General features: G+C 56.9%; 3 protein-coding genes across 11 annotated transcripts in view; 2 read left to right on the top strand and 1 right to left on the bottom strand.

Annotated features, from left to right (window-relative positions):
- Positions 1-532, top strand: part of RTEL1 (regulator of telomere elongation helicase 1) — a 34,666-nt gene extending 34,134 nt beyond the window's left edge. For all 7 annotated transcript variants that reach the window (XM_047067850.1, XM_047067849.1, XM_047067848.1 and 4 more), the window contains exon 36: positions 93-532. In XM_047067850.1, coding sequence (XP_046923806.1) covers positions 93-376 — 284 coding nt within the window. In that variant the 3' untranslated portion in view covers positions 377-532. The remainder of the gene's footprint in view (positions 1-92) is intronic.
- On the bottom strand, positions 473-8,095 carry ARFRP1 (ADP ribosylation factor related protein 1). Its single transcript, XM_047067861.1, has 8 exons — positions 8,039-8,095; positions 7,425-7,523; positions 7,115-7,202; positions 6,805-6,887; positions 3,490-3,571; positions 3,205-3,275; positions 2,550-2,650; positions 473-2,479 (listed from the first exon to the last, which is right to left on the bottom strand). Exons 2-8 carry the CDS (start codon positions 7,515-7,517, stop codon positions 2,392-2,394), a joined length of 606 nt encoding a protein of 201 aa, XP_046923817.1. The 5' UTR covers positions 7,518-7,523; positions 8,039-8,095; the 3' UTR covers positions 473-2,391.
- A 129-nt stretch (positions 8,096-8,224) lies between these two features.
- Positions 8,225-23,981, top strand: ZGPAT (zinc finger CCCH-type and G-patch domain containing). Of its 3 annotated transcripts, none has more exons than XM_047068484.1 (7): positions 8,225-8,290; positions 8,726-9,359; positions 21,393-21,526; positions 21,680-21,895; positions 22,744-22,863; positions 22,950-23,349; positions 23,563-23,981. In XM_047068484.1, the coding sequence occupies exons 2-7, from the start codon at positions 8,770-8,772 to the stop codon at positions 23,699-23,701; spliced, it is 1,599 nt and encodes a 532-aa protein (XP_046924440.1). In that variant the 5' UTR covers positions 8,225-8,290; positions 8,726-8,769; the 3' UTR covers positions 23,702-23,981. The 3 variants fall into 3 exon arrangements, with proteins under 3 accessions (XP_046924440.1, XP_046924441.1, XP_046924439.1); XM_047068485.1 differs by lacking the exon at positions 8,225-8,290 and adding an exon at positions 8,321-8,399 and having other exon boundaries at positions 21,740-21,895; XM_047068483.1 differs by lacking the exon at positions 8,225-8,290 and adding an exon at positions 8,321-8,399.
- The last annotated feature ends 230 nt before the right edge of the window (positions 23,982-24,211 follow it).

The raw sequence follows: 24,211 nt of genomic DNA, 5'->3' as shown, positions 1-24,211 counted from the left end.
CTTGTCGGGTGTCCCTCCCCTCCACACCCAGAGCACATGGAGGCCTCTACCACTGGGTCCTTAACCGCCCCCCCCCCCCCCCACCGCTGCAGGAGCCGAGGAGTGTGAGCGCGCTGTCATTGACTTCGTGGCTTTCCAGGACTGGTCCTTCAAGAAGCTCCTGCGGCTGTGGCAGGCGCTCAGGGGCCCAGAAGCACAAGGCCTAGTGCCACCCAGGGAGGGTCGCAACGGCCTGCAGCCTAAGCTGAGGCAGCAGCTCCTGGAGCTCCGTGAGGCGCAGGCTGGGGCGCTGGCTGTGCGGCTGCTGCGGGCCCTGCGCGAAGCCCGGCTGCCTGGGCTGGAGCGCAGTGTCCGCACACGCTTCTGGGCACGCTGAGCACCCCGCCCCCTATTTATTCTGTTCCCAAGCTGGGGCTCCCACATGGGCATCACACCGAAAGTGACTTACTAAAGTAAGCTCAACCGACCGGGGTCCCATTACAGTAACAAAGTTTATTTTTTATAAAGCCGTTATAAAACGGATTGTATGAAACTTTGTGCCATGTCTACCGGGTGCTGGCGGGCACGTCTGGTGGGGAAACAAACACCCGCACGGGCTTTCTAGCGTCTCATGCTTCCTCTGGCTGCTGGTCACCCCAAGTGGGATAGACCCTCGGTGGGAAGGACTGTCAGAGAGGGCCAGCGGGTGGCAGGTGCATCCCTTCTGGCTGTGGGCACAGTGGAGATCCCTGAGGCTCGTCCCATGACCCCAAGTCATGCTTTGTGCGTAGGACAGCTGGGGGGGGGGGGGAGTGTCGTGAGGGTCCTACCCAGTCTAGGGACTCTTGCTGTGGAATAGGACCCAGCTTGGACTGGCCAACACTAACCTGGGCTGCCAAGAGACCCTTCCCCCTCACCCTGCCCCTCCACTTGAGCTCCACCCAGTCACTGCAGGCAGGGAATTTCCCCGGAGGGGACCAGCCAAGGACCTCCCCTAGGCCGGGTGCATCCCATGTGCTTTCTGGGAAACACGGCTTTTCCCCACAGGAAGGCTCAGATGAGGGCTGGAGTGCTCCAGAACAACCTGGCCGACTCCCAGCCCTTCCCGTGAGCCCTGGAGCCTGATCCCCATGATGGGTCCCAAGGGGGGGGGGGACCCCACAGCCTATGACTCCCCATGAGTCACCTCACCTGCATTCCCACCCCCAGCCCTGACTCAGCCTTTCTCAGTAGGCCCTCCAAGGCTGCCACCTCAGAGGGAGGGTAGTGTAGCAGGGTCAGGGTTCTGGCTCTGGCACTCCCACGGAAGCAGGAAGGTGGTGCCCAGACAGGCCCTGGGTCTAGCCTGGGAGCGCTTCGTGCTGTGGCCACTGTGCCCAGACAGTTGGGAGCCCACCACCCAGTCCTGGGGTTCTGGAGGGACGACAGACAGCAGCGACTCAGACTGCCATTTTCTGGCATACTCCACCCAGTGCTGGCCAATCAGCCTCCTTCCCAGGGCTAGGCCCACTGGGTCTTGCCAGCTCCCACAGGGGCCATGCGGTGAGGGTCCCAAGGACCAGCCTCACCCGGAGGGACGGTTTCCAGGCACAGACCCGGAAATGGGTTTTTAGCCCGTCCCCAGACCTGACGGGGACCCCACCCCTCACCTCCAACTGGGAATCAAGGCCCATCCCACAACTGGCCTGGGCTCCACAGGAACCTAGCTGGCCTTTGGAACACCCATGCTGGTGTGCCCCCCACAGTGGCGACTGGCTGTCCTGCACCAGCGGCAGACACGCTCAGAGGGAACACCCACTCCCTCCCTGACTGGACCGGAGGCCAGCGGAAGAGGACACGGGGCCTCCCAGGCAGATCTCCCCCACCCTGTTCTGAGGCATCAGAACCCAGGGTCCCGCTGGCCTCCAGCAAAGTGGACCAGGTCTCCCTCCTCCCTCAAGATGACACCAGCCCCCAACCCATCTCCAGGCCCAGAGGGGACGGAGACTGAGGACAGACACACTTGCCCCACCAGCTTCCTCCACGGGTGAACGGCACAGAGCAGCTCTGGAGCATCTCGTTTCCAGACAGGTGCCCCTCCGCCCCCTGGGCCAGGCAGGCCACACTGCTGGGGTGGCGGCTCCAAAGGGCCAGGCGGCCCGCCAACACCAGCAGGCTTGGCAGGGGTCTTGTGGGGGTCCCCTGGTGGCACCCAGCCTGGCCCTGCCGCCCCGATTCCCCCTCAGCAGAAGCCTCTGCATGCCCACACTTTTACGGACACAGGGAAACGTTTGTCTTAAAGAAAAAACAAAGCAACTGAAAAAACCAAGAGCAAAGCAAACCCGACCCCCAGGCCTGGCGGCTCAGAGCTGGCAGGAGCGCTCCTCGGGCACTCAGGGGTGAGCTGTGGGCACCAGCAGGCACCAGCCATGCCTACGTGATGTCCCTCTGCCGCGGCGGCCGGTGCACGTTCCGCACGACGCACTTCACCATCCACTCGATGCCCTCGCGCACCCCTTTGCTGTGGAGACAGTAAGCATGAGGTGGGGCCAGCCCGGCCTCCAGCCCACGGCAGGGAGAGCCCCACTCACCCAGTGAGGGCCGAGCAGGCCTGGGTCAGGCAGTCGCGCCTGCCAATCTTGGAGGTGCAATCACTGAACGCAGTCTTGATGTCGGGGATCGAGAGGCAAGTCTGGGGGAAGGCGAGGCTGTGAGGGGCAAGGTCGCAGGCGCTGCAGATGTCCTGCTCCTGGGGCAGGACGTGGTCTTGGTGGGGAGGGGCTGGGCTCAGGGCTTCTCTGCCCAGGAGAGGCCCTGCAGCGAACAGTCTCAGGAGGAGGAGCAGGTGGCACGGAAGGGCTGTAGGAAAGGGACCGCAGGCGGAAGGAAGCCTGACCCTAGAGCGCCTCTGCTGCAGAATCAGGACACTGCCCTGCAAAGCCCTCTCCGCACAGACTGCCACTGAGCATCCACTGGCCAGCTGAGGCGATCCCAAGGGCAGCACACAGGCCAAGATCGGAGCCGACTCACCCTGGGACGCCTCTGCGTTTCATGTCCACCCACGCCAGTGGCAGAGGAATACTGCCCGCCCCCCTGCCTGTGCAGAGAAGGTGCCCCGCACGAGAGGCCCAGGTGCACCTAGAGCACACCTGGCCTGGGAGGTCCAGGACAGGCACCCTGTCCCAGCTGTCAGTGGGACGTGCTTCTGCTGGGGACTGCCCTGTGGGCATGCTGTAGGGAGCTCACCTCAACGTCCTGCTTGTTGGCCAGCACCAGGATGGGGACACCGTCCAGTGCCTCACTCGTGACCATCTTCTCTGGAGTGGGCAGAAAGGGGGCAGTGAGCACCCTTGATCTGCCTGTGGCTGCCGAGGCCCACCCACCCCTCCACACCCCATGCGCGCTCTCTCTTGGCCACAGCCCTGCCTGACCTGGCGTGGGCCCCATCTCCCACCAGGGTCAGCTCCAGGCACCTGGGGTGGGCAGACTGGACCTGACCACTTCCCCAGCCCCGAGCCGGGCTGTACCCACCGAATGCTCGCTTGGACTCGGACAGCCTCTCCTCGTCTGTGGAGTCGATGACATAGATGACACCGTGGCACTCCGCGTAGTACTGGGGAGGGGCAGAAAGGGGGTGCTGGGCCACAGGCACTTGGCCACCCCAGGGCCAGCCGCCAACTGGAAGGCCCTTGCGAGGCGCCTTTGGGGGGCAGAAGGTAGGGCAGAGTGAGGCGGCCCTGGAGGCCTTTGGGAACAGCTTGCTGACCTCGGGCAACACTGTCATTTCCCAGGTACCGTGCCCCCAAACCCCACTTCGGCATCTGCTCCTGAAAGCCGCCCACGATCGTCGGTCTGATGGTGGCTGGTGGGGAGGGGGCGGGGGAAGGATAGGGTGTCCCCACGCAGCCCTGGAAGTGGAGGGAGGATGCTAGCCAGATCACAGGCCAGTGTGGACAGCAAGCCGATGGCCATACTGCTCGGGAGCCACGGAACAGCCACCGAAGGGAGGGAGGGGCGGCGCCGAGGACCAGACCGGCAGCACTGAGCTCTGCAGGCCGGACTGGGGCAGGAGGCAGTTAGCCCAGGCACGCACACAGCAGCGGCATCAGAGCCCAGGCCTGGGGAAGTGTCACGTGGCAAAGGGAATCTCGACAGATGGACAAAACGGGGCGCGTGGGGGCGGGCCCTTGGAGCGCGGGGCACGGGTGATGCAGCCACACGTCTGGTAAGCCCGCGTTCTACCTAATCGAAAAATACAACCCGGAAGCATCCCCGTCTGGCAAGCAGACAGCAGCATCTCTGCCACTTTGCCCCCAGCTGTCACGAGAGCCCGGAGGCCGGGGACACCCACACGTTACACGCAACAGGACGCCAGGTGCCAGTTCGCGGTCCGCGAGCTGACGACCCCACAGATGCGCAGGCCTGACGGCTCCGGGGAATTCTCGGGGTGTAACGAGGGCAAGCTGAAAGCGACCGCCCCAGCACGAGACAGGCTTCAGCATCCACACTCGCTACAGGAAGCCCGACACGCGTGGCCGTCTGGATCCCGCAGCCCGCAAATCACACAGAAGCAGGGACTTCTGTAGCATACGTGCTGGGTGGCGTGAGGGCTGCAGGCCCGATCTTGCTGCTGAGAGCTGGGAGTTGGCGGGCCCTGCGACAGAGGTCTCCGTAGCAGGAAGGGGTACCGCACGGGGTTCACGGCAAGCCCGGGGAATCCCCTCACAGCCCTCGGGGCGTACGACCTGGCCTGGCAGACGGGCGTAAGGTGATGGCCGATGGCACCGGGAGCAATGGAGCTGGGCACTGGGGGCTGAGCAGGGGTAGGACTGGGGGCACAGTGGGCTGCCTCCGCCCCACGGCACCCTGATGGCAGTGTCACCCATGACCGCACGACGGAGAGCTTTCGGGTGTGGCCTGGAGGGAGGGAAGCTAGAAGGGCCCCTGTGGCAGGCACGGGCAGTCCGCCAGTCTTGTTTGCGTGCAGCCCGAGGCTGGTACGTGGACAGACCCAGGGACCAAACGATGGCCACCCCAATACAGTGCCAAGGTGTCAGACTGTGCAGGGGACCAGGCCCCAGGACAAGTGTCTAGGAAGGGGCGGGGGTGGCAGGAGCTCTACTTCCCATCCATCCTGGTGACCCACAGGGGACCCTGCTGCCCATCCTCACAGCTCTGGGCCCTACAGGGTTGGGGATGTGGTCACCACCAAGGCTCCCCGTTCCCTAGGGCCCAGCCAGAGACCTGCTAAGTCACAAACCCCGGTTGTCTCCTGGGCATGTTGGACAACTCGCGTTCAGGAGCCAGCAGAGACCCCACGCTGGCGGGGATAACGGGCACTATCAGCGGGAGGCAGGGCACCCGCTCCACAGGGAGGCCGGAAAGCTCATGAAGAACCTAGTAGGGTCAGCCACCAGGGGCGCAGACTCTTGTGACGAGCCACACCATCAGCACGAGCAGTGGCTGGAGTGGGGGACGCTGCCAGCCGCAGAGCCTCCTCTCTCTCTCTCTTCCCGCCTGGCAGAGCTACGCCCACCTCAGGGCATGAGTGCTAAGCGGTGCACGGTGGGCCGTGGCCCAGGAGCCCAGGGGCAGGCAGCGCACCCAGCGGATGAGCCCGCGGGTTCCTGCGGCGCCCACTTTAACCCACCAAGAGCCACCTTACCAAGTCATAGCTGCCCAAGGCAGCCCATGTGGTGACCCACGAGGCCGTATGAGTCCCAGTCGGCTTGGCCTGATGTGGGAGGGCTGTGAGGAAGGAACGCTCCTGCCGGGCTCCCTGCTGGCCCGGCCACCTGAGCTGGCCCTTCCCCTCCCCAGACCCGCATTAGCCCAGCTCCCATCTCAGGTGCTGGCCCTCAACACACATCCCGTGCCCCAACATCTGTCTCAGCGTCTGCTCCTGAGACCCCGGCCTGCGACACAGCGTCAGGAATATGGGTCTTGGTTCAGAAGAGCAGGCCCCGGCTTCACTCTGCTTCAGTGACCTTAAATAGCAAGAGAACCTGTTGGTGACCTTCCGGCCACGGGAGGGAAGTCGGAACAGAGGAGACACTTTAGAGGAAAGCCAGGAAAAGGTGACCGGGGTACCAGAATCTAGACGCTAGTTCTAAAGACACGGATGACTAACGAGAGTGCAGATGAGCGTGTCCGTGCCCCTGGAACTGGGGCAGGCACATCTGTGCCCCGCGCATCGGCTGCACCAAATCCACTGTACCAATCCACCAGGAGGGGGCCGCCTGAGGGAGAGGCTAGGTCTGTCCTGCTCGCTGCTGGACCCCAGTGCCTGGTACAGGGCGAGCTGAAGACAGACCTCAGGGCTGGGGTGTGCGGGAAAAGCAGCACGGCACCGGGGCCCTGGAAACACCCCAAAACCTCATCAAGAAAAAAGGCAGCTGTTAAAGGCCTCTGAAAACATCCTCCCCTAATGGGGAAGAGGCCACCACAGAGGCCAGGTCCCAAGCTACAACTGAGGGAAAGGGCCCGAGCAGAGGGACTCAGCCCCAGCGGTGAAGTGGAGTGTCCTGCTGTCATCGTACCTCCCCCACACCTGTTTCCTGGCCAGCTTTCGTCTTGTCCTGTGGTAGCAGCAACATCCCCAAGTCAAAGGGAATCAAGTACATCCTTGCTCTTGGGGGAAGGACTCGGGAGCTGGGATAGGATGGCGGGGGGGGGGGGGGAGGAAGCCCGGGGAACAAAGCGGGTGACAAAGCTACCAACAACAAAGAAAAAAGGGGAGTCTGAGGCCTTACGAGGAAAGGAAGCGGCCAAGGGGTGTCACCGGGGGAGAAACGGCCTGAGAGCAGGCAGTGCGTGGCCAAGGACCCTACACAGCGTTTATCTTACCTTGTCCCACAGAGACTGCAGCTCTTCCTGGCCCCCCAAGTCCCAGAACATGAGGCGAGCCTTTCCCACGTCCACAGTGCCGACTGGGGAGAAAAGAAGACGGATGAAGCTGCGTGTCCTGGGTCCCTGACGTGCCGCCTGCCAGCTCCAGGAGAGGAACGAGCCACTCTGGTGCTCCCCCACCATCTGCCCAGTGCGAACTGGGATAAAAGCCTCACGTGGCCCTGCTCATCTGCCGGCTGGCCTGCGGACATCACAGCATCCTCAGGGGTCTGTCCCACAAACCCACAGCCCTGAGGGACCCCCTTACTGTTCAGACCCACGGTGGTAGTGATTTTGGATAGGCTCATCCCCTTGTAGTTCTTGTTAAACCGGGTTTTTGACTGCTCCAAGAACGTCTGACGAGAGAGACAGACAGACAGCAGGTAAGGACTGGGATCCTTTCCAGTCTATTTCCCAAACATCCCTTCTTGGGCCTTTTCCTTGAGAACAAAGCAGAACAGAACAGTGTTTTTGCTTCTAAAGCAGCTGGAGAGGACTCTGGGCAGTAAACACGCAGCTCCAGGTACACCACCACAAGGACCACGGAGGGGGGTGGTGACAGAGGGACGGGCACACACCGTCTTGCCGGCATTGTCCAGGCCCAGGATCAGGATGCAGTACTCGTCCTTCTGGAACATGTACTTGTACAGGCCCGACAGCAGCGTGTACATCCTGCCCTGGGCACCCGGAGAGACGCGTCACACGGGGCGAGCGGCGGCCGGGCCCGACCCCTCCCCTTCCGTGTACGGCCGCCGCACTCGCCAAGTCCGGCGCCCCCTCCCGTGGCGGCCCCCCTCCCCCTCCCCGGCCCTCGGCCCTCAGAAGACAGGTCCGGTCCCGGTCTGCGTCCCGGCGGTGACGTCAGGCTCCCCCGAGCCCCAGGACGCCCCGCCCCCGGTCTGGGCCACCTCGGAGGCGGCGCGCTGCCGGGCAGCCAGCAGGTGCGGGCCCGCCCTCCAGAAGTGGCGGCCGCGCGGGGATGGCGGGGCGGCGGCGGCCCCCGAGAGGCCGCACGGCCGGCAGGTGGCGCGGAACGACCGCAGGGGGGGAGGCCGCCCGGGCCCCACGCCCCCGGCCTCCGCCGCGCAGCTCCGACACCGGGTCTCGGGCTCGCGAGCCGGCCGACACGCCGACCGCGAGTCCCCGCCGCGCCCTCGGGCCCGGGCGGGCGGCAACCAGCCCCGCGGCCTACCTCGCGCCCGTCCGGGCCGCGGAACCGCCGCGCGCCTGACCCCGCAGACCCGCGCTGACCCCGCGCTGACCTCGCGCGGCGCCCGACGGGAGGCAGGCCGGCGGCTCGGGGAGGGCGGAGCCGTCCCGGCGGCCCCCGCGCGCCTCATCCCGGCGGTCTCCGCGCCAGGCACTTCCGGCGGCGGCGGCGGCTTTCGGGAGGAAGTGCCGGTGGGCTGCGAGGGCGGAAGCGGTGCGCTGGCCGCTCTAGCCGGTGAGGCCCGCGGGGTCTCTATGGCTGCGGCCGGGAAGCCCGCGCGGAGGCGGAGGGGCCCCGCCCGGGCGAGGGGGCGCGATCTGGGGCGACAGGGCCGGGGCCCGAGGTGACAGGGCGAGCGGAGGCGGGCTGGGGCCGGGGAGGCCGGGGGTTGGGGGGGGGGCGGGGGAGAGGGGTGACCTGGGGGGCGGGGCCGGGGAGCGCCGGGCGCGGAGGGAGGGGAGCCGAGGCCGCGGGGCCAGCGGCTTTTCCACTCGGAGCTGATGGCCTTGCCGGCCCTTTTTCTCGTCCCCCAAACGGGAGGGAGAATAGCAGGCTGCGGTGAGGGCTGCGGAGTGCAGCTGTCGGCGCAGGGCGCGGCGTCGGCCCCGCAGGGGTAGCCCGGCAATAAGGGCGGCAGGTCCGGGACCCCTCGGCTTGTGTTCCTTGCAGCTCTGAGGCCCCGAGGACGCGCCCCTGCCTTCGTTCCGTCCAGGATGGACGAGGAGAGCCTGCAGACCGCCCTGCGGACCTATGACGCCCAGCTGCAGCAGGTGGAGCTGGCTCTGGGAGCCGGCCTGGATCCCTCGGAGCTGGCCGACCTGCGCCAGCTGCAGGGGGACCTGAAGGAGCTGATCGAGCTCACCGAGGCCAGCCTGGTGTCCGTCAGGAAGAGCAAGCTGCTGGCCACGTTGGACGGAGAGCACCCAGCCCGGGGCGATGCCGAGTACCTGGCTTTCCAGGAGGCCGTTGCTGAGGGGGCGCAGGGGTCTGTAGCCCCCGGGGCAGAGCTGGAGACGGCTCCTGAAGGGGAGGCCAGGCCGGAACCCAGCAGGCCTGGGCAGGAGGAGGAAGAGGGAGAGGGAGAGGACGAGGAGGAGGAGGAGTGGAGTGGGAGGAAGGTGAACGCCCCCTACTACAGCTCCTGGGGCACCCTGGAGTACCACAACGCCATGATTGTGGGCGCAGAGGAGGCGGACGACGGCTCGGCGGGCGTGCGGGTCCTTTACCTCTACCCCACTCACAAGTCTCTCAAGCCCTGCCCGTTCTTCTTGGAGGGCAAGTGCCGCTTCCAGGAGAACTGCAGGTAAAGCCTTTGCATCTGGGGGCCCACGGAGTGGGGGAGGAGGGGCAGGCTCAGGGTCACAGTGGGTCCTCTGCCCGCAGGGTGCCGACAGAGAGAGGGCTTTGGGGGCCGGTGGATCCTCACAGCCGTGTCCTTGTTTACGTGCCCCCTGGATTTCCGTGGGCAGATGGGGAAGTGTGGCAGGGCTTACCTTGCAAAGAACGGCCCCCCACCCGCCGCTGGTTGTGTTCAGAGCGAAGCCCGCTGCAGCACAGGTCCCCGCCAGCGCCCCGGCTCCGCCACCCAGCCTCCTGGGTAGCTGGCGTTTGCCAGTCTGCTTCAGCGCTTTTCCCCGTGCTGTGTGGCTTTATCTGGCTTGTCTCAAAGCGGATTCTAGAAGTTACTGGTTTTTTCACCTATGAACGCTTAAGGACGTACCCCAGCAAGATTGTCAGTCACGTTTTGTTTACGTTGAAGTTTCCGTGGCTGTCGGAACGACGTCTTCTGTTTCTTAAGTGTGTAACTTTGCCTTTGCTCCTTTTTACTTTGTCTTTGGAAGGAACATCTGCTGAAATCTTTGGCAGGTAATTTTCTTTTTTAGTCAGTAGCGCGGAGACACCGTTCCTAGGTCTTCGGTTGGCGTCTTTCCTTGTAGGCTGCCGCTGGGCCCATAGCGTTATCTGGCACATTTTTCCTTGCTTCTTTTTTTCTCTAAGTTTTACTGAAGCGTAGCTTATGTACAGGAGGGCGCGTCCACCGTAGGTGTGCCCGATGAGCGTGCGTGGAGTGGACGCACCCACGTGCTGGGGAGCAAGTGGGTCAAGGAGCAGAGCAGTGAGCCCTCTGACCTCTCTGCCGTTAGTCCCTCTGGGGCACCTCCACGCCCCTGGCGACGCATCCGGGCGCTGCTTCCTCTGGGCCAGGCCCTGGTCCCAGACTTCCGCGTGCGTGAACTCATCCGTACAGCAGCCCTGCGAGGTGGGCCCTGCAGTGGCCGAGGTTGCCGGGCTCGGGGAGGTGGCGCGGGAGCCTGCGCCGGGGGACAGGCCAGCTCTGAGATGGCCCCTAGGTGCCGTACCTTCCCAAGCTGCTGCTGCATTAGCTTTAGGCCTAACGCGTCCCGCAACAGCGCTCGCCTCCACCCAGGAGCAATCAGCTATTTTCTCGCGTTTCCTTTGCGTTTTTAAAAGTGATATAAAATGGGTAGAGTTGAAGCACCCTTTGGCTCCCCACTCTGTTACTGCCCCCTCCCCACCCCAGGGGGCTGTCATCCTCACAACTCCATTGTGTTTCTGGTGTGTGTGCTTCACAGATGCGAGCGTATATGCGAAGGCTGCATGTTTGTGCTGTTTTTTTTCTTTTAACGTTTAATACACGCGTGTTTAACGTTTATTTTGGGAAGAGAGAAGGAGACACAGAACCCGAAGCAGGGTCCAGGCTCTGCACTGACAGCACAGAGCCCGTCGAGGGGCTCAAACCCACGAACCGTGAGCTTATGACCTGAGCCGAAGTCAGAGGCTTAACACACTGAGCCCCCCAGGCACCCCATATTTGTGCTGTTTTTAAAACAAGTGTATCACGCGGTGTGGTTCATTTTGTAATTGGCTTTGTTCACTAGGCACGTTTGTGAGGGGCATCTATATTGGTGTTTACAGAGCTGTCTGGTAACTGCTATTTTTTCTTGTGAAATGCTACATTTTATTTATTCTGTTTTCTTCGGGGTGTTTTCCAGTTTTTATTTATACAAACAACTGGCTGTGAACATCTCAGTGTCTTCTCTGTTCCTGCTGAGAATTTCCCCAGGACGTGACATCGCCGGGGTGCAGAGTACATGCAGTTTCTGGTCCCAGGTGTCCCAGTCCTTTTCTTTAGTCTTCTCTGTAACCACCAGTGGGAACATTATCCGACTTGCAGATTCCTGCCCGCTGAAGGCTGGGAAAACGGTATCATGATTGGATTTGTATTTCCTAGATGCTAGTGAGGTAGAGTAGCTTTCGATATGTTTGTTGTAACTTAGTCTCTATGTTTCGATCTCCTCTGTAAAACGGAAAGGAGAACTGGTTTTCACAGTGGTTCGGAGAATGAAAGACGTCAATGTGTGCAAAGAGTGTAAGATAGCACGTCACACGTTGTAAGTTCAGAGTGGGTATAAACTTTCATCTTGCCGCAAAATAAAATCAGACGTGGGAAGTAAATTCATAGCCTGGGGATTGCTGTAGCCCCCTGGCCATCACCACTCAGTGAGAACTGCCGCCACCCCCGAGGCCCCTCCGTGCACCTCAAACCAGACATGGCCTGCTCTCAACTACAAAAATCACCACTCTTCCAGACTTTTATTACAATCACCTCTCTGTGTTCCTTAGGGCTCATCACTCAAGTGTAGCTGTTTTGTAAGTGCCCTAGTGTAGTCTCGCTCACTAAGCTGCCGTGTCTGAATCTGGCTGTCCACACCTTTCTGCCTGCCTTTCCTGGCCTCACAGTGTATTGAGGGAGTGGGCCCTTTGCCCCGTCGCTGAACACCCCTGGTGGGGTCCAGCACGTCCCTCTGCGAGCGGGCAGCTGCAGCCGGGGACCATACGCAGGCTCACGCCCTTTGGCAAGACAGCGTGTACGGTTCTTTCAGTAGGAGCTACTTGCTGCCTCATGTGGTGACATTCGCAGTGATCGATCCCTTGGTGATAAGTGCCTAATCCACTGATGTGGTGGGGATTGCAAAGTAGACATCTTTCAGTCCATTTGCATTTATTACCTTTAAAGAGGCTTTCCGTCATCTGTGGTTTGGCTACCCAGTGTTAACAGTTCACATAGGAAATGCAGGACAAATGCTGGATTTTCCTGTTTGATTTCTTTCTTTCTTTCTTTCTTTCTTTCTTTCTTTCTCTCTTCTTTTTCTTTCTTTTTGTCTTTCTTTTTTCTTTCTTTTTCTTTCTTTCTTTCTTTCTTTCTTTCTTTCTTTCTTTCTTTCTTTCTTTCTTTCTATAGTGTATTTGAAACCAAGTTAATAACATAATAGTGTATTAATGGTTTCAGGAGTAGAATTTAGTGATTCATCATTTACTTACAACACCCAGTGCTCACCCCAACAAGTGTCCTCTTTTTTTTTAATTTTTCTTAATGTTTATTTTTGAGAGAAAGAGAGACAGAGCACAAGCAGGGGAAGGGCAGAGAGAGAGGGAGACACAGAATCTGAAGCAGGTTCCAGGCTGCGAGCTGTCAGCACAGAGCCCAGCAAGAGGCTTTAACCCACAAACCGTGAGATCATGACCTGAGCCGAAGTCGGACGCTTAACTGATTGAACCACCCAGGCATCTCCAACAAGTGTCCTTCCTCCTTAATGCCCATCATCCCCTTTAGCCCATCACCCCCCCACCTCCCAGCCAGCAACCCTCAGTTTGTTCTCTGTATTTAAGAGTCTCTTATGGCTTGCTTCCTGCTGTTTTTATCTTATTTTTCCTTCCCTTCCCTATGTTTATGTGTTGTGTGTCTTAAATTTCACCTGTAAGTGAAATTGTATGATATTGGTCTTCTCTGATTTATATTGCTTAGCACAATATGTTGTAGTTCCATCCACGTTGTTGCAAGTGGCAAGATTTCATTCTTTTTCATCGCTGAGTAATGTTCCATTGGGTATATATACGTATACCACATTGTCTTTATCCGTTCACCAGTCTGTGGACATTTGGGCTCTTTCCCTACTTTGGCTATTGTCAATAGTGCTGCTATAAACATTGGGGTGCATGTGCCCCTTCGAATCAGCATCCTGTATCCTTTGGATAAATTCCTAGTAGTGTAATTGCTGGGTCATAGGGTAGTTCTGTTTAGTTTTTTGAGGACCCTCCATCCTGTTTTCCAGAGTGGCTGCACGAGCTTGCATTGCCACCGACAATGCAAAAGAGATCCTCTCTCTCTCTGCATCCTCACCAACATCTGTTGTTGCCTGAGTTGTTAACGTTAGTCATTCTGACAGGGGTGAGGTGGTATCTCATTGTGGTTTTGATGTATATTTCCCTGGTCATGAATGACGTTGAGCATCTTTTCGTGTGTCTGTTGGCCACCTGAATGTCTTCTTTGGAGAAGTGTCTGTTCATGTCTTTGCCCATTTCTCCAATGGATTATTTGTTTTCTGGGTGTTGGGTTTGATGAGTTCTTTATGGATTTTGGATACCAGCCCTTTATCTGATATGTCGTTTGCAAATATCTTCTCCCATTCTGTCAGTTGCCATTTAGTTTTGCTGATTGTTTCCTTCCCTGTGCAGAAGCTTTTTATCTTGATGAGGTCCCAGTAGTTCATTTTTGCTTTTGTTTCCCTTGCCTCCGGAGACGTGTTGAGTAAGAAGTTGCTGCGGCCGAAGTCAAAGAGGTTTTTTTCCTGCTTTCTCCTCGAGGATTTTGATGGCTTTCTGTCTTACTTTGGGTCTTTCATCCATTTTGAGTTTATTTTTGTGTCTGGTGTAAGAAAGTGGTCCAGGTTCATTCTTCATGTCACTGTCCAGTTTTCCCAGCACCAGTTGCTGAAGAGACTGTCTTTATTCCATTGGATATTCTTTCCTGCTTTGCCAAAGATTAGTTGGCCATATGTTTGTGGGTCCATTTCTGGGTTCTCTATTCTGTTCCTGTTTTCTTTACATAGTTTCCAAGATAACGAGTTGGTTTTCTTTCATGATGAGAAAGTAATAAATTAGGTTTAAAAAAAAATATTTCCAGGGGCGTCTGGGCGGCTCAGTTGGTTGAGCATCTGACTTGGTTTCAGCTCAGGTCATGATCTCACAGTTTTGTGGGTTCAAGCCCCACATCAGGTTCTACACTGGCAGCCCAGAGCCTGCTTGGGATTCTCTGTCTCCTTTCTCTCTGCCCCTGCCCCACTTGCACTGTCTCTGTCTCTCTCAAAATAAATAAACTTAAAAAGATGCTTTTAAAATATTTCCAGTGTCTTTATGGACTCATGGATTTCAATATATTTGACAAATTTCAATCTCTTGAGATTCTGATCCTTACTGAGATTCAAGCTGTCCCATCTGGAATCAATGACGTCTCCAAGAAGCCCTGGCTTTGTTTTTTTCTTTTCCTTTTCTCTTCTTTTCTTTTCTTTCTTTCTTTCTTTCTTTTTTTTTTTTTTTTTGAGAGAGAGAGAGAGAGAGAGAGAGGGCGCAAGTGATCGAGGGGCAGAGAGAGAAGTGGGGCTCACCCGGGGCTCATGTTTTACACGAAGCAGGGCTTGTGTTCACCCAAAGTGGGGCTCGAGCTCACCCGACATGGGGCTGAAACTCATGAACCATGAGATCATGACCTGAGCTGAAGTCGGATGCTTAACCGACTGAGCCACCCCGGTGCCCAGCCCTGGTTTCCTTTAATGGGAGATGGTTTTGCAAGACAGTGCAAGCACTGGGATACTCGTTGTTACTGGGCAGTCATTGTCCTGGGTCTTTTCAGTACACAGAGCTAAGAAGTCTAGGTGGACGTGTGCGTCTGCGTGTATAAGCGTGTGTGTGCACACGCCATGCACCTATTTTTTAAGGACAGAATACCTTGTGAATTCATACTCCTCTTTCCAATTCAGATCAGGACTGTGGCATTTTTACTTGATCTTTTCTGGACCACATCTTTATTTCCTTCTCTGGTTCTCAAGGGCATGGCGGACCCTAGATGTCCCATCCGGACTTCTTGGTTTCCTCTTACACACGTGACACTGAGAGTCACAACAGCCTCTCTTTGGTAGGATGACTGACGACTACCTCGTGTGGTCCTACTGCGTCCGACCACACGGTGTCCCGTGCCATCATCTTCCTCTTACACTCAGCCGTAGTTCTAGAAAGAATTGCGTGTTTCATGCTCACCAGCGTCCCACATGTTGGTGTCTTTCTAGTCAGTTTGGTTGTCTGAGGCTCATTTTCTATTAGATTCCTCAGGATGGGCTCACGGGAATAACATTCCCAGAGATCTGGCACGCTGATAAATTTTTGTTTGTGTCTTTTAGTCTTTTTTTTTTTTTAATGTTTTTATTTATTTTTGAAGGAGACAGAGACAGAGCATGAGCTGGGGAGGAGCAGAGAGAGAGGGAGACATAGAACCTGAAGCAGGCTCCTGGCTCTGAGCTGTCAGCACAGACCTGACCTGGGGCTCGAACTCACAAAACTGTGAGATCATGACCTGAGCCGAAGTCAGACGCTTAACCGACTGAGCCACCCAAGCGCCTCTAAGGCTTCACTCGCATCCAGCACAGAGCCCGACACAGGGCTTGAACTTGACCTTGAGATCAAGTCCCTGAGCTGAGATCAAAAGTCAAATGCTTAACCTACTGAGCCACCCAGGCACCCCCGTATCAATTTTAAAATCAGCTTGTCTGTTTCTGCATAAAAGACCATTGGGATTTTCATAGGGATGTATGGAAACCGCGGATCAGTTTGGGGACTGTTGCCATCCTGACAGTTTTAAGTCTTCTGACCATGAACATGGGATGTCTTTCTATTTATTTAAGTGTTCTTTTATTTCAACAGTGTTGTATAGTTTTCAGGTTTTGGTCAAATTTATTTCAAAGTACTTTGTTCATTTTGATGACATTATAAATGAAACACTTCCATTTTTTTTTTAAGTAAAAAAAATTTTTTTAAGTTTTACTTATTTAAGTAACCTCTACACCCAACGTGGGGCTAAAACTCATGACCCCGAGATCCAGAGTCACATGCTCTTCTGATTGAGCCCAGCAGGTACCGCTATTAATTTCATTTTTATTATTTTTGTGTGTGTGTGAAAGAGCACTCACGAGTTGGGGAGGAGCAGAGAGAGAGCGAGAGAGAGAGAGAGAGAGAGAGAGAGAGAGAGAGAGAATCTTAAGCAGGCTCCACACTCAGCACAGAACCCAGTGCAGGGCTTGATCTCATGACTGTGAGATCAGGACCTGAACCAAAATTGAGAGTCGGCTGCTTAACCAACTAAGCTACCCAGGCGCCCCAGATTTCGTTTTTAGATTGCTCATTGCTAGTATATTAAAATACAACTGATTTTTGTATGTTTATCTTGTATCCTGTGATATTGCTGAATTCGTTTATTAGCCCTAATAGGACTTTCTATGGATTACTTAGGATTTTCCTCTTTAATTTAAAGTTTTGTTTTTTTTTTAAGTTTATATATTTGTTTTTGAGAGGGAGGGAGGGAGGGGCAGAGAGGAGGGAGAAAGAGAGTCCCAAGCAGACTCCACACCATCAGCACACAGCCCAGCTCAGGGCTTGAACTCACAAATTGTGACATCATGACCTGAGCTGAAATCAAGAGTCAGATGCTTAACCAACTGAGCCACGCAGGCTCATCCCCTATTTAGGGTTTTCTATACAGATATTCCCCCACTTTTCAAAAGTTCATGTTACACCACTTTTTATGAAAAATCTACATTAGTAACTTTCAACATATTGTCATCGTTGGACCCAAAATAAGTCTCTTACAGATAGCATAGAATTTGATGATTCTTTTTACCCATTTTTCCAGTTTTGCCTTTGAATTAGAGTTTACCTCACTTACATTTAAAGTGGTTAGGGGCGCCTGGGTGGCTCAGTCGGTTAAGCGTCCGACTTCAGCTCAGGTCACGATCTCGCGGTTCGTGAGTTCGAGCCCCGCGTCGGGCTCTGGGCTGATGGCTCAGAGCCTGGAGCCTGCTTCCGATTCTGTGTCTCCCTCTCTCTCTGACCCTCCCCCGTTCATGCTCTGTCTCTCTCTGTCCCAAACATAAATAAACGTTAAAAAAAAAAAATTAAAAAAAAAAATAAAGTGGTTACTGATGGGTGGCTGGGTAGCTCTGTTGGTTGAACAGTTGACTCTGGATTTCGGTTCAGGTCATGATCTCGTGTGGTTCGTGGGTTCGAGCCCCGCATCGGGCTCTGTGTTGACAGCTCAGAGCTTGGAGCCTGCTTCAGATTCTGTGTCTCCCTCTCTCTCTGCCCCATCCCCACTCATGCTCTGTCTCTCTCTCGCCTTCAAAAATAAATAAAAACATTAAAAAATTTTAAAAAATATAAATAAATAAGCATTTAAAAAATTACAAAAAATTATTTTAGAAATTAAAAATAAGTAAAGTGGTTACTGATGGGGAAAGACATCTCGGTCATTTTGTTCTTTGTTTTCTTCTCTTTTTGTTTTTAGAGATTTTATTTTTAACCAATCTCTACACCCAACGTGGGGCTCAAACTCCCAACCCTGAGATGAAGAGTCACACATCCCTCTGGTTGAGTCAGCCCGTCACCTCCTTCTGTGTGTGCTGTAGGCCTTCTTTCTGCGTTTGCTTCTCACTGCCTCCGTTACTGTTTTCCTCAGCAACACCGGCTTGTACGTTTACCCACGTAGTGGCCTGTGTCAGCGTTCGCATGGCTTGAGTTACCGTCTCGTGTCCTTTTGCTTTGGTCTGAAGGACCCACACGGGCACCCCTTGTGGGGCAGGTCTGTTAGCAGCAGACTCCCTCAGCTTTTGTTTATATGGGAATGTCTTAATTTCTCTTTTGAAGGATAGTTTTGCCAGAGATAGAATTTTGGTTGACAGGTGGTTGCTTTTTCTTTCAGGACTTTAAATCTGTCATCCCGCTGCCTCTTGGCCTCCATTGCTTCTGATGAGAAATTGGCAGTTAGCCTGCCTAAAGATCCCTTGTACATGAGGAGTGCCTTCTCTTTTGCTGTTTTCAGGACTTTTTCTTTGCCTTTGGGTTTAAGGAACCATAGCTCTAACGGGGTTTTAGTAATGTGGTGAGATGTGAGGGAGGGAAGCAGTCCGCGGTCCTCCAACCAGATCCCGGTGCCTCTGGATCGTGACCCTCACCCCCCACCCCCGTCAGGTGGGGCAGGGTGGCCAGACTGGGCTGGATTTGGGCGTTTCCCTGACCTCCTGTGCAGTTAGGCTCTGGTTCGCCAGTCTCCCCTGAGGACGGGCCTTGTTAGGAAGAGCCAGTGCTCTGAGGTTTTCAGAATATGCCCCCTTCCCCTCCCTCTGCTGGGGCACAAGACGAGTTTTCTCCAGTCTTCACCCGAGTAAAAGCCACAAACTCTGGAGGCTTCAACTCAGACTTGTCCACCCACACCCAGCCACAGTGAAGGTTGTCTTTCTACTTCCGGGTCCTGCCGTGGTGACTGCTGGCGGGTCACTGGTCTGCTGAGTGGCGATTCTCCACATTCACCTTTTGGCCTCCAGTTTGGCATAGCAGTTTGCTGCGTGACCTCACCTCTCTTGCGGATCTAAGAAGAGTTCTTGAATTTTGGTTTGTTCGGCCTTTCACCTTTGGTTGGAGCAAAGGGGCAACTCCCCAGCTCCTGACGTGCAGACCGGAAGCCAGGGGTGTCTGGTCCGATGAGGGTTTCATTTCGGCTGTTGACTTCCCAGCTCTGCAGATTCTCCTTCCTCCCTTTTACACACTTTGCGTTTACGTTTCAAGAATCAGTTTCCTGAATCACCTTCATACGTTTCTAGTTAGTTCTTGGAACATACGCTATCTGTGTTGAGGTCTTTGCCGCATTCAGCACTTAGGCCCACTCGGGTTCTCTTAAACCTGCTTTTATTCCTAACTGTGGGTCACACCTTGCTGTTTGTTTGCGTGTCTCGCAAGTTTTATTGAAAACTGTTCGTTTCAGGTAATACGTTGTAGCAACTCTGGACTCTGAATCGTCTTCCTCAGTATTTTGTTTCATTTTAGTATGTTTTCTGGGCCCGCGTTACAGAGTCTGCCCCTCGTAGGGTGCAGCCTCTGATACCGCTACTCAGATCTCTTAATATGTGTTTCCTTTTTAGCCTGGCTCTTTGGGAGTCACTGCTGTGTCTGCACAGCTTAGTGGCCAGCCAGTGATTTGGGCAGAAGTTATTCTCCAACACTCTTGCCAAGGAGGCTTCTCCCCATCAGTCAGTCAACTTATGTGGGCTGGGGCGGGGGGCACATCCATAGTTCAGCCAGCCCCCAGTCTCTCTCTGTTTCCACTTAGCCGTGGCGTCTCTTGGAGCCCCCGATACGCGCACATCGTTTCCGAGAGAACTGGGGATGCTCGCGGGTGGAGCCCTTCTGTGGTTCTTTCGTGTTCAGGGTCTCTACACCCCTGGTAAATACCTCCCTGTGACACACCAGTGCCCGCTCCACCCGGGCTCCCAGCACGAGCCATCGGTGTTCTCTACTGGTGTTCCTTCCGGGCCCTGGGTCTCTGCCCCTGTCGCGCTTCCGCCCCAGTGGCAAGCAAGAGGCAGCCCCCATGGCGAAGGCACAGGCGCTCCCTGCTCCCTTTCCGCCCCAAAGTTGGGCATTTCCTCAACTATGACGACTTACCGTGTGTCATCCGTTTCGTTTCATTTCCAGAGCTCTGAAGCTGTGAGTTTTGACAATGTCGCTGAGGTTTAGCCTTGTTTTTCTATACTTGGCCACGGCTGGAACCAGAACCTTCCTTATAGTTCTACATGCTTGTTTTCAGGTTCAAGTGTTAGGTATTCTGGAATGTATTCCTGTGAATGTTGTGATGTAGGAGATTGAGTTGGGTTTTTTATGTGGGAAGCCAATTTCTAATCTTTTCCTTATGAAACCAGCCATCCCTCCTTCGATGCCTTGTGTGTGGCTCTTTGCCCGTCACACAGAAAGCTGTGTGCACGGTGCTCTTTTCCATTCCATCCATCAGCTTGACCATTCTTCTCTTAGTTTTAAATTCACATTTGTGGATATGCCAGTCACTACTCCCTGGGGTTAGAAATTTAGGTTATTTCCAGGGCACCTGGGTGGCTCAGTCAGTCGAACATCTGACTCTTGATTTTGCCCCGGGTCATGATCTCAGGGTCGTGGGCTCCGTGTTGGACCTGCTTAGGATTCTCTCCCTCTGCCCCTCTCCCCTGCTGGCATGCTCTCTATCTCTAAAATAAAAACTTAAAAAAAAAAAATGTAGGTTATTTCCAAGTCTTTTGTATTTGGTTAACATCTTTTGGGGCACATCGTTGCATACTTTCATTATTATTTTTCTAGAATCATTTCCTAGAACCACTTTCCCAGGCTAAGGAGTGTACCGAATTTTCAGGCTTCTGTTATCACCGGAGAGTCCTGCGGAAAAGTGTAATTGGTGGTATCCGTGGGTGTGTGTGTGTGCGTGTGTGTTGAAGTGGGTATTTAGTTGGATTCAGTGGGGTTTGTTAACACACTGCGTCCTTCTCAGTTGAGGAAGGGTGTTCAAGCGGAGTCACTTCTGCAGTACGTTTGGGGCCCGGCCTTGCAACTGCACTCGGTCATTGGCAGTGTCCTGAGGGCCTGAGGACGGTCCAGGACGAGAAGGAGCTGCCTGGAATCCCGCAGGGAGGTGTCTGCGGCCATCTTTGCCCACCCCTTCCTTGCCGTTCCCTCTGTCACTGCCGATTCCTGCCCGGAAGGACTGCCACGTGTCACCGAGTAAATGCCAGTCCTTGATTGCTTTTGTAGGGTTACAACTGTTTCCTCTTTGAAATGCCGGCACAGTAGAGTGGATGTGTGGTTGTCTTTCATGCCTTTATTTGGCAGAGTTGAAGCTTGTAGTCCTTTGTCCCCACGGTTCTTCCTCTCTCCTCCTCCTCCTCCTCTCTTCCCCTCCCCTCCCTCTCTCGGTTTTGGTTTTAATCTCACTGGTTCGCTGATAACTAAAGGTCAGGACATCACTGTTGCAAGTGGGTTCTCCTACGGGGTTTGGGAAGGACTCCGTCCTGTGAGCTCACACGCACAAACACACCTGCCTTGATCATCTGCTCGTGCCGGGGGCCTCCTGTCTGGTGGGGTTCACACCGCTGTCTGCCCGCCACGTAGTTACTGTAGCCCAGAGAGCTGGAGCGTAGCGGAGACATCTTGTCCTCAGAGCGGCCAGGCCCACACCGAGACCGAGAGTGTGCGTGCGTGTGTACACGCACATAACGTGTCTGTACTTACGTGCAGGGGTACGTGTGTGCGCGCCTGTGTGTGTGCTACGTGTGTCTGTTTGTCCCCCGTCTCTCCCGCCCTTCAGGCTGCGGCCCGGACCGTGGACGTGGCCCTGGGTTCACTCGCCCCTGCTGTGCCCTGTCTGAGCCCCTGCCCCCTGTGGTTCCCTTGGCAGGTTCTCCCATGGGCAGGTGGTCTCTGTCGATGAGCTGCGCCCCTTCCAGGACCCGGACCTGAGCTCTCTACAGACTGGCTCTGCGTGTCTGGCCAAGCAGCAGGATGGCCTTTGGTACCCAGCCCGGATAACTGGTGAGGCTGCCCTTCCGGGAAGGCCCCGTCCGTGCTTCACGTGTGATAATTCCTGTAGGGACCACTCCTTTGGTTGGGCGTCAGGACCCTGTTCCGTGCCCAGAGGAGCAAGACCACCTTTGACCTCGGCCCCACCTTCCTTCCGACTTCCAGGGTGGTTCCTACCACCTGTTGAGGCCACTGATCTGGCCTGTCTTCGTCCCCTGCCTCCAGATGTGGATAGCGGCTACTACACAGTCAAGTTTGACTCACTGCTGCTGAAGGAGGCCGTGGTGGAGGGGGACAGCATCCTGCCCCCACTGCGCACAGATCCCACAGGGTCCTCGGACTCAGACAGCGGCGATGCGGACGACCCCAGCTATGCCAGAGGTACGGCGGCCGTCCCCGAAGCCAGGAAGGTGGGGCATGGGGAGGCAGTGGCGGCAGCAGCCCGAGAGGCTTCCGGCTGGCGGGCACCGTGAGCATCTCGCCAGGGGGCTGGAGAGTATGACCGCAGTGAGGCGGGCTGTGTTCAGGGGGCTGCGTGCAGTCGTGCTGCGGAGGCATGGAGACCCACCCTGGGAGGTGGGGGGAAATGTGACCACGTGCGGGGTCTTGTCTTCGAGGAGCACACGTGACCACTACAGGTCCACACTCTGCAAACCAAAGCTGTGGCTGCCGGGCACGTGGGGCGTGGGGGTGCGGGAGGAGTGGCTCCTTCCACTAGGGTCCCCACACGGGCCGGGTGTCCGCGTGTCCAGGCAGCCGGCGGGCAGGAGAGTTTCAGAAGGGCACCCGGCGGGGCCATCCCGCCCTCCCCAGGGGTCAGCCAGGGTGTAGGGGGGAGGCGTTCCAGCGGGATCTGTTCTGTGAGTTGGTGGGTTCGGAAAGCCCGTGTCCACGGTAGCGGAGGGGAGGACTGAGCCGTGAAGTAGGCGATGACTTTTTACGAGGGGACGAGGGGAGCTCCCTGCTCCAGAAGGTGGGTCAGGGGAGGGCCCGTGTGCCGAGGAGCTGCCATGTGACCTGTGGGGGGAGGGCTGGAGCAGATGGGGCCGGAGTCTGCCGTGCCTCCTGCCTCAGATTCACGGGCCAACGACAGGTCTGGGCGGCCAGCCGAGAGCCCGAGGTGCAGGGGATCACGGCCCCGACCCAGAGCTGAGCTCGGGGGCTGACGCCGGCTGCAGCCCAGGTGCTCCGTGGGCAGTGGGGCCCAGCCGTCGCCCTGTTTCCCGCAGTGGTGGAACCCAGTGCTGCCGACCACGGGACCTGCAGCTCTGCCTTCGCCGGCTGGGAGGTGCACACACGGGGCATTGGCTCCAGACTCCTTGCCAAGATGGGCTACGAGTTTGGCAAGGGTGAGTATGTGCTGCACTGGGGCGGCGGGTGTCACAGCGCAGTTCAGGGGTCCCGCAGCAGTAGCGCTAGCCCTGTGTGCCCCCAGGTTTGGGCCGACATGCAGAGGGCCGGGTAGAGCCCATCCATGCCGTGGTGCTGCCTCGGGGGAAGTCGCTGGACCAGTGCGCAGAGATTCTGCACAAGAGGACGAAGGGCAGCAAGGCTGGCATCCAGAGGCCCCCGAAATGCCCGCGGAGAGGGGGTGGACGCCCTCCCCCTCGTAGCGTGTTTGACTTTCTGAACGAGAAGCTACAGAGCCGGGCCCCTGCGACCCTGGAGGCGGGGGTGGCCTCCCCAGGGAGGAGGGGCAGTAAGGAAACGTACCACGCCAGCAAGAGTGCCAAGCGGGCCCTGAGCCTGCGGCTCTTCCAGACTGAGAAGAAGATCGAGCAAGCCCAGCGGGACATCCGGGGCATCCAGAAGGCCCTTGCCCGAAACACCGGCCGGTACGTGGGGGCCAGAGTCAGGGCAGAGGGCCGCCCCAGGGTGGAGATGCCTTCGGCCCACGGCTCACACGCAGGAGCCTGCTCTGACCCGAGGGTGGTGGCTGTCTGAGGAGGGTCTGGATGACGGGAGGAGGACGGGCAGTGGCCACGGTGCTGTGGGGGCTCGGTGGCCGTGGCCCAGCAGCCCATCCTGAATGGCAGGCTCCTCTCTAGGCACAGTGTGACGGCAGCCCAGCTGCAGGAGAGGCTGGCGGGAGCCCAGCGGGAGCTGGGGCAGCTCCAGGCCCAGGAGGCAGGCCTGCAGCTCGAGCAGAGGAAAGCAGACACCCACAAGAAGATGACGGAGTTCTAGAAACCCCGGGCACACACAGCGGACAGAGCTCAGGGACCCCAGCTCCTGGCTGCCTTCTGGAAGACCAGCCGTCACCCAACAGCCGGATGCCGCTGGGAGAGGGGCCGGCCTGCTGCCAGGCCAGCCCCCACAGTCCGCCTTCTCGCTGGCCCAGGATGCTGCTGAATGGAGACGGCCCTGCAGGGCTCACTTCCGGACACTTGCCTGCCCGCTGGGCCCACCTGCCAGTGTCTTCGGGAGTCTCTTTAGCAAGGACATTAAAGTGTTGTGTTGTGGTGTCTTTCGGGCTTGTGAGGTTTTTGGGGATAAAGGGATCTCTGCACAGGGCCGTGGGTCCGGGCTAGGGGGTCCTGAGTGAGGCTGTTGCCCCCTGTCCAGAGGCAGAGGGCCCAGAGGGCTGGCATTCTCTCCGTTCTCTGGGATGGGGTTCTGCCAGCTGGTCTGAGGGGCGTCAGAGTGCCCCCCCGTTGCCTGACACCCACTAATGTGTGGGGCTTGAGGCCATAGCAT

Source organism: Lynx rufus, unplaced genomic scaffold, assembly GCF_022079265.1.
Source record: "Lynx rufus isolate CCGP_SWC_20201006 ecotype Redwood Valley unplaced genomic scaffold, mLynRuf1.p SCAF_8, whole genome shotgun sequence".
Taxonomy (NCBI): Eukaryota; Metazoa; Chordata; class Mammalia; order Carnivora; family Felidae; genus Lynx; species Lynx rufus.
Note: the sequence above shows the minus strand (reverse complement) of the source record. Positions and strands in the feature narration are given on the sequence as shown.

What these genes read in the sequence shown, in the direction of transcription:
- ARFRP1 (XM_047067861.1), bottom strand. Translation starts at nt 7,517, where the DNA reads ATGTACACGCTGCTGTCGGGCCTGTACAAGTACATGTTCCAGAAGGAC. An exon ending in TGCAGTCTCTGTGGGACAAG is followed by an intron (nt 3,572 to 6,804) that starts GTAAGATAAACG and finishes GCCCCTCCCCAG; the next exon opens with TACTACGCGGAGTGCCACGG. An exon ending in CGAGTCCAAGCGAGCATTCG is followed by an intron (nt 3,276 to 3,489) that starts GTGGGTACAGCC and finishes TGCCCACTCCAG; the next exon opens with AGAAGATGGTCACGAGTGAG.
- ZGPAT (XM_047068484.1), top strand. Translation starts at nt 8,770, where the DNA reads ATGGACGAGGAGAGCCTGCAGACCGCCCTGCGGACCTATGACGCCCAG. An exon ending in CGCTTCCAGGAGAACTGCAG is followed by an intron (nt 9,360 to 21,392) that starts GTAAAGCCTTTG and finishes TTCCCTTGGCAG; the next exon opens with GTTCTCCCATGGGCAGGTGG. An exon ending in GGGCTACGAGTTTGGCAAGG is followed by an intron (nt 22,864 to 22,949) that starts GTGAGTATGTGC and finishes GTGTGCCCCCAG; the next exon opens with GTTTGGGCCGACATGCAGAG.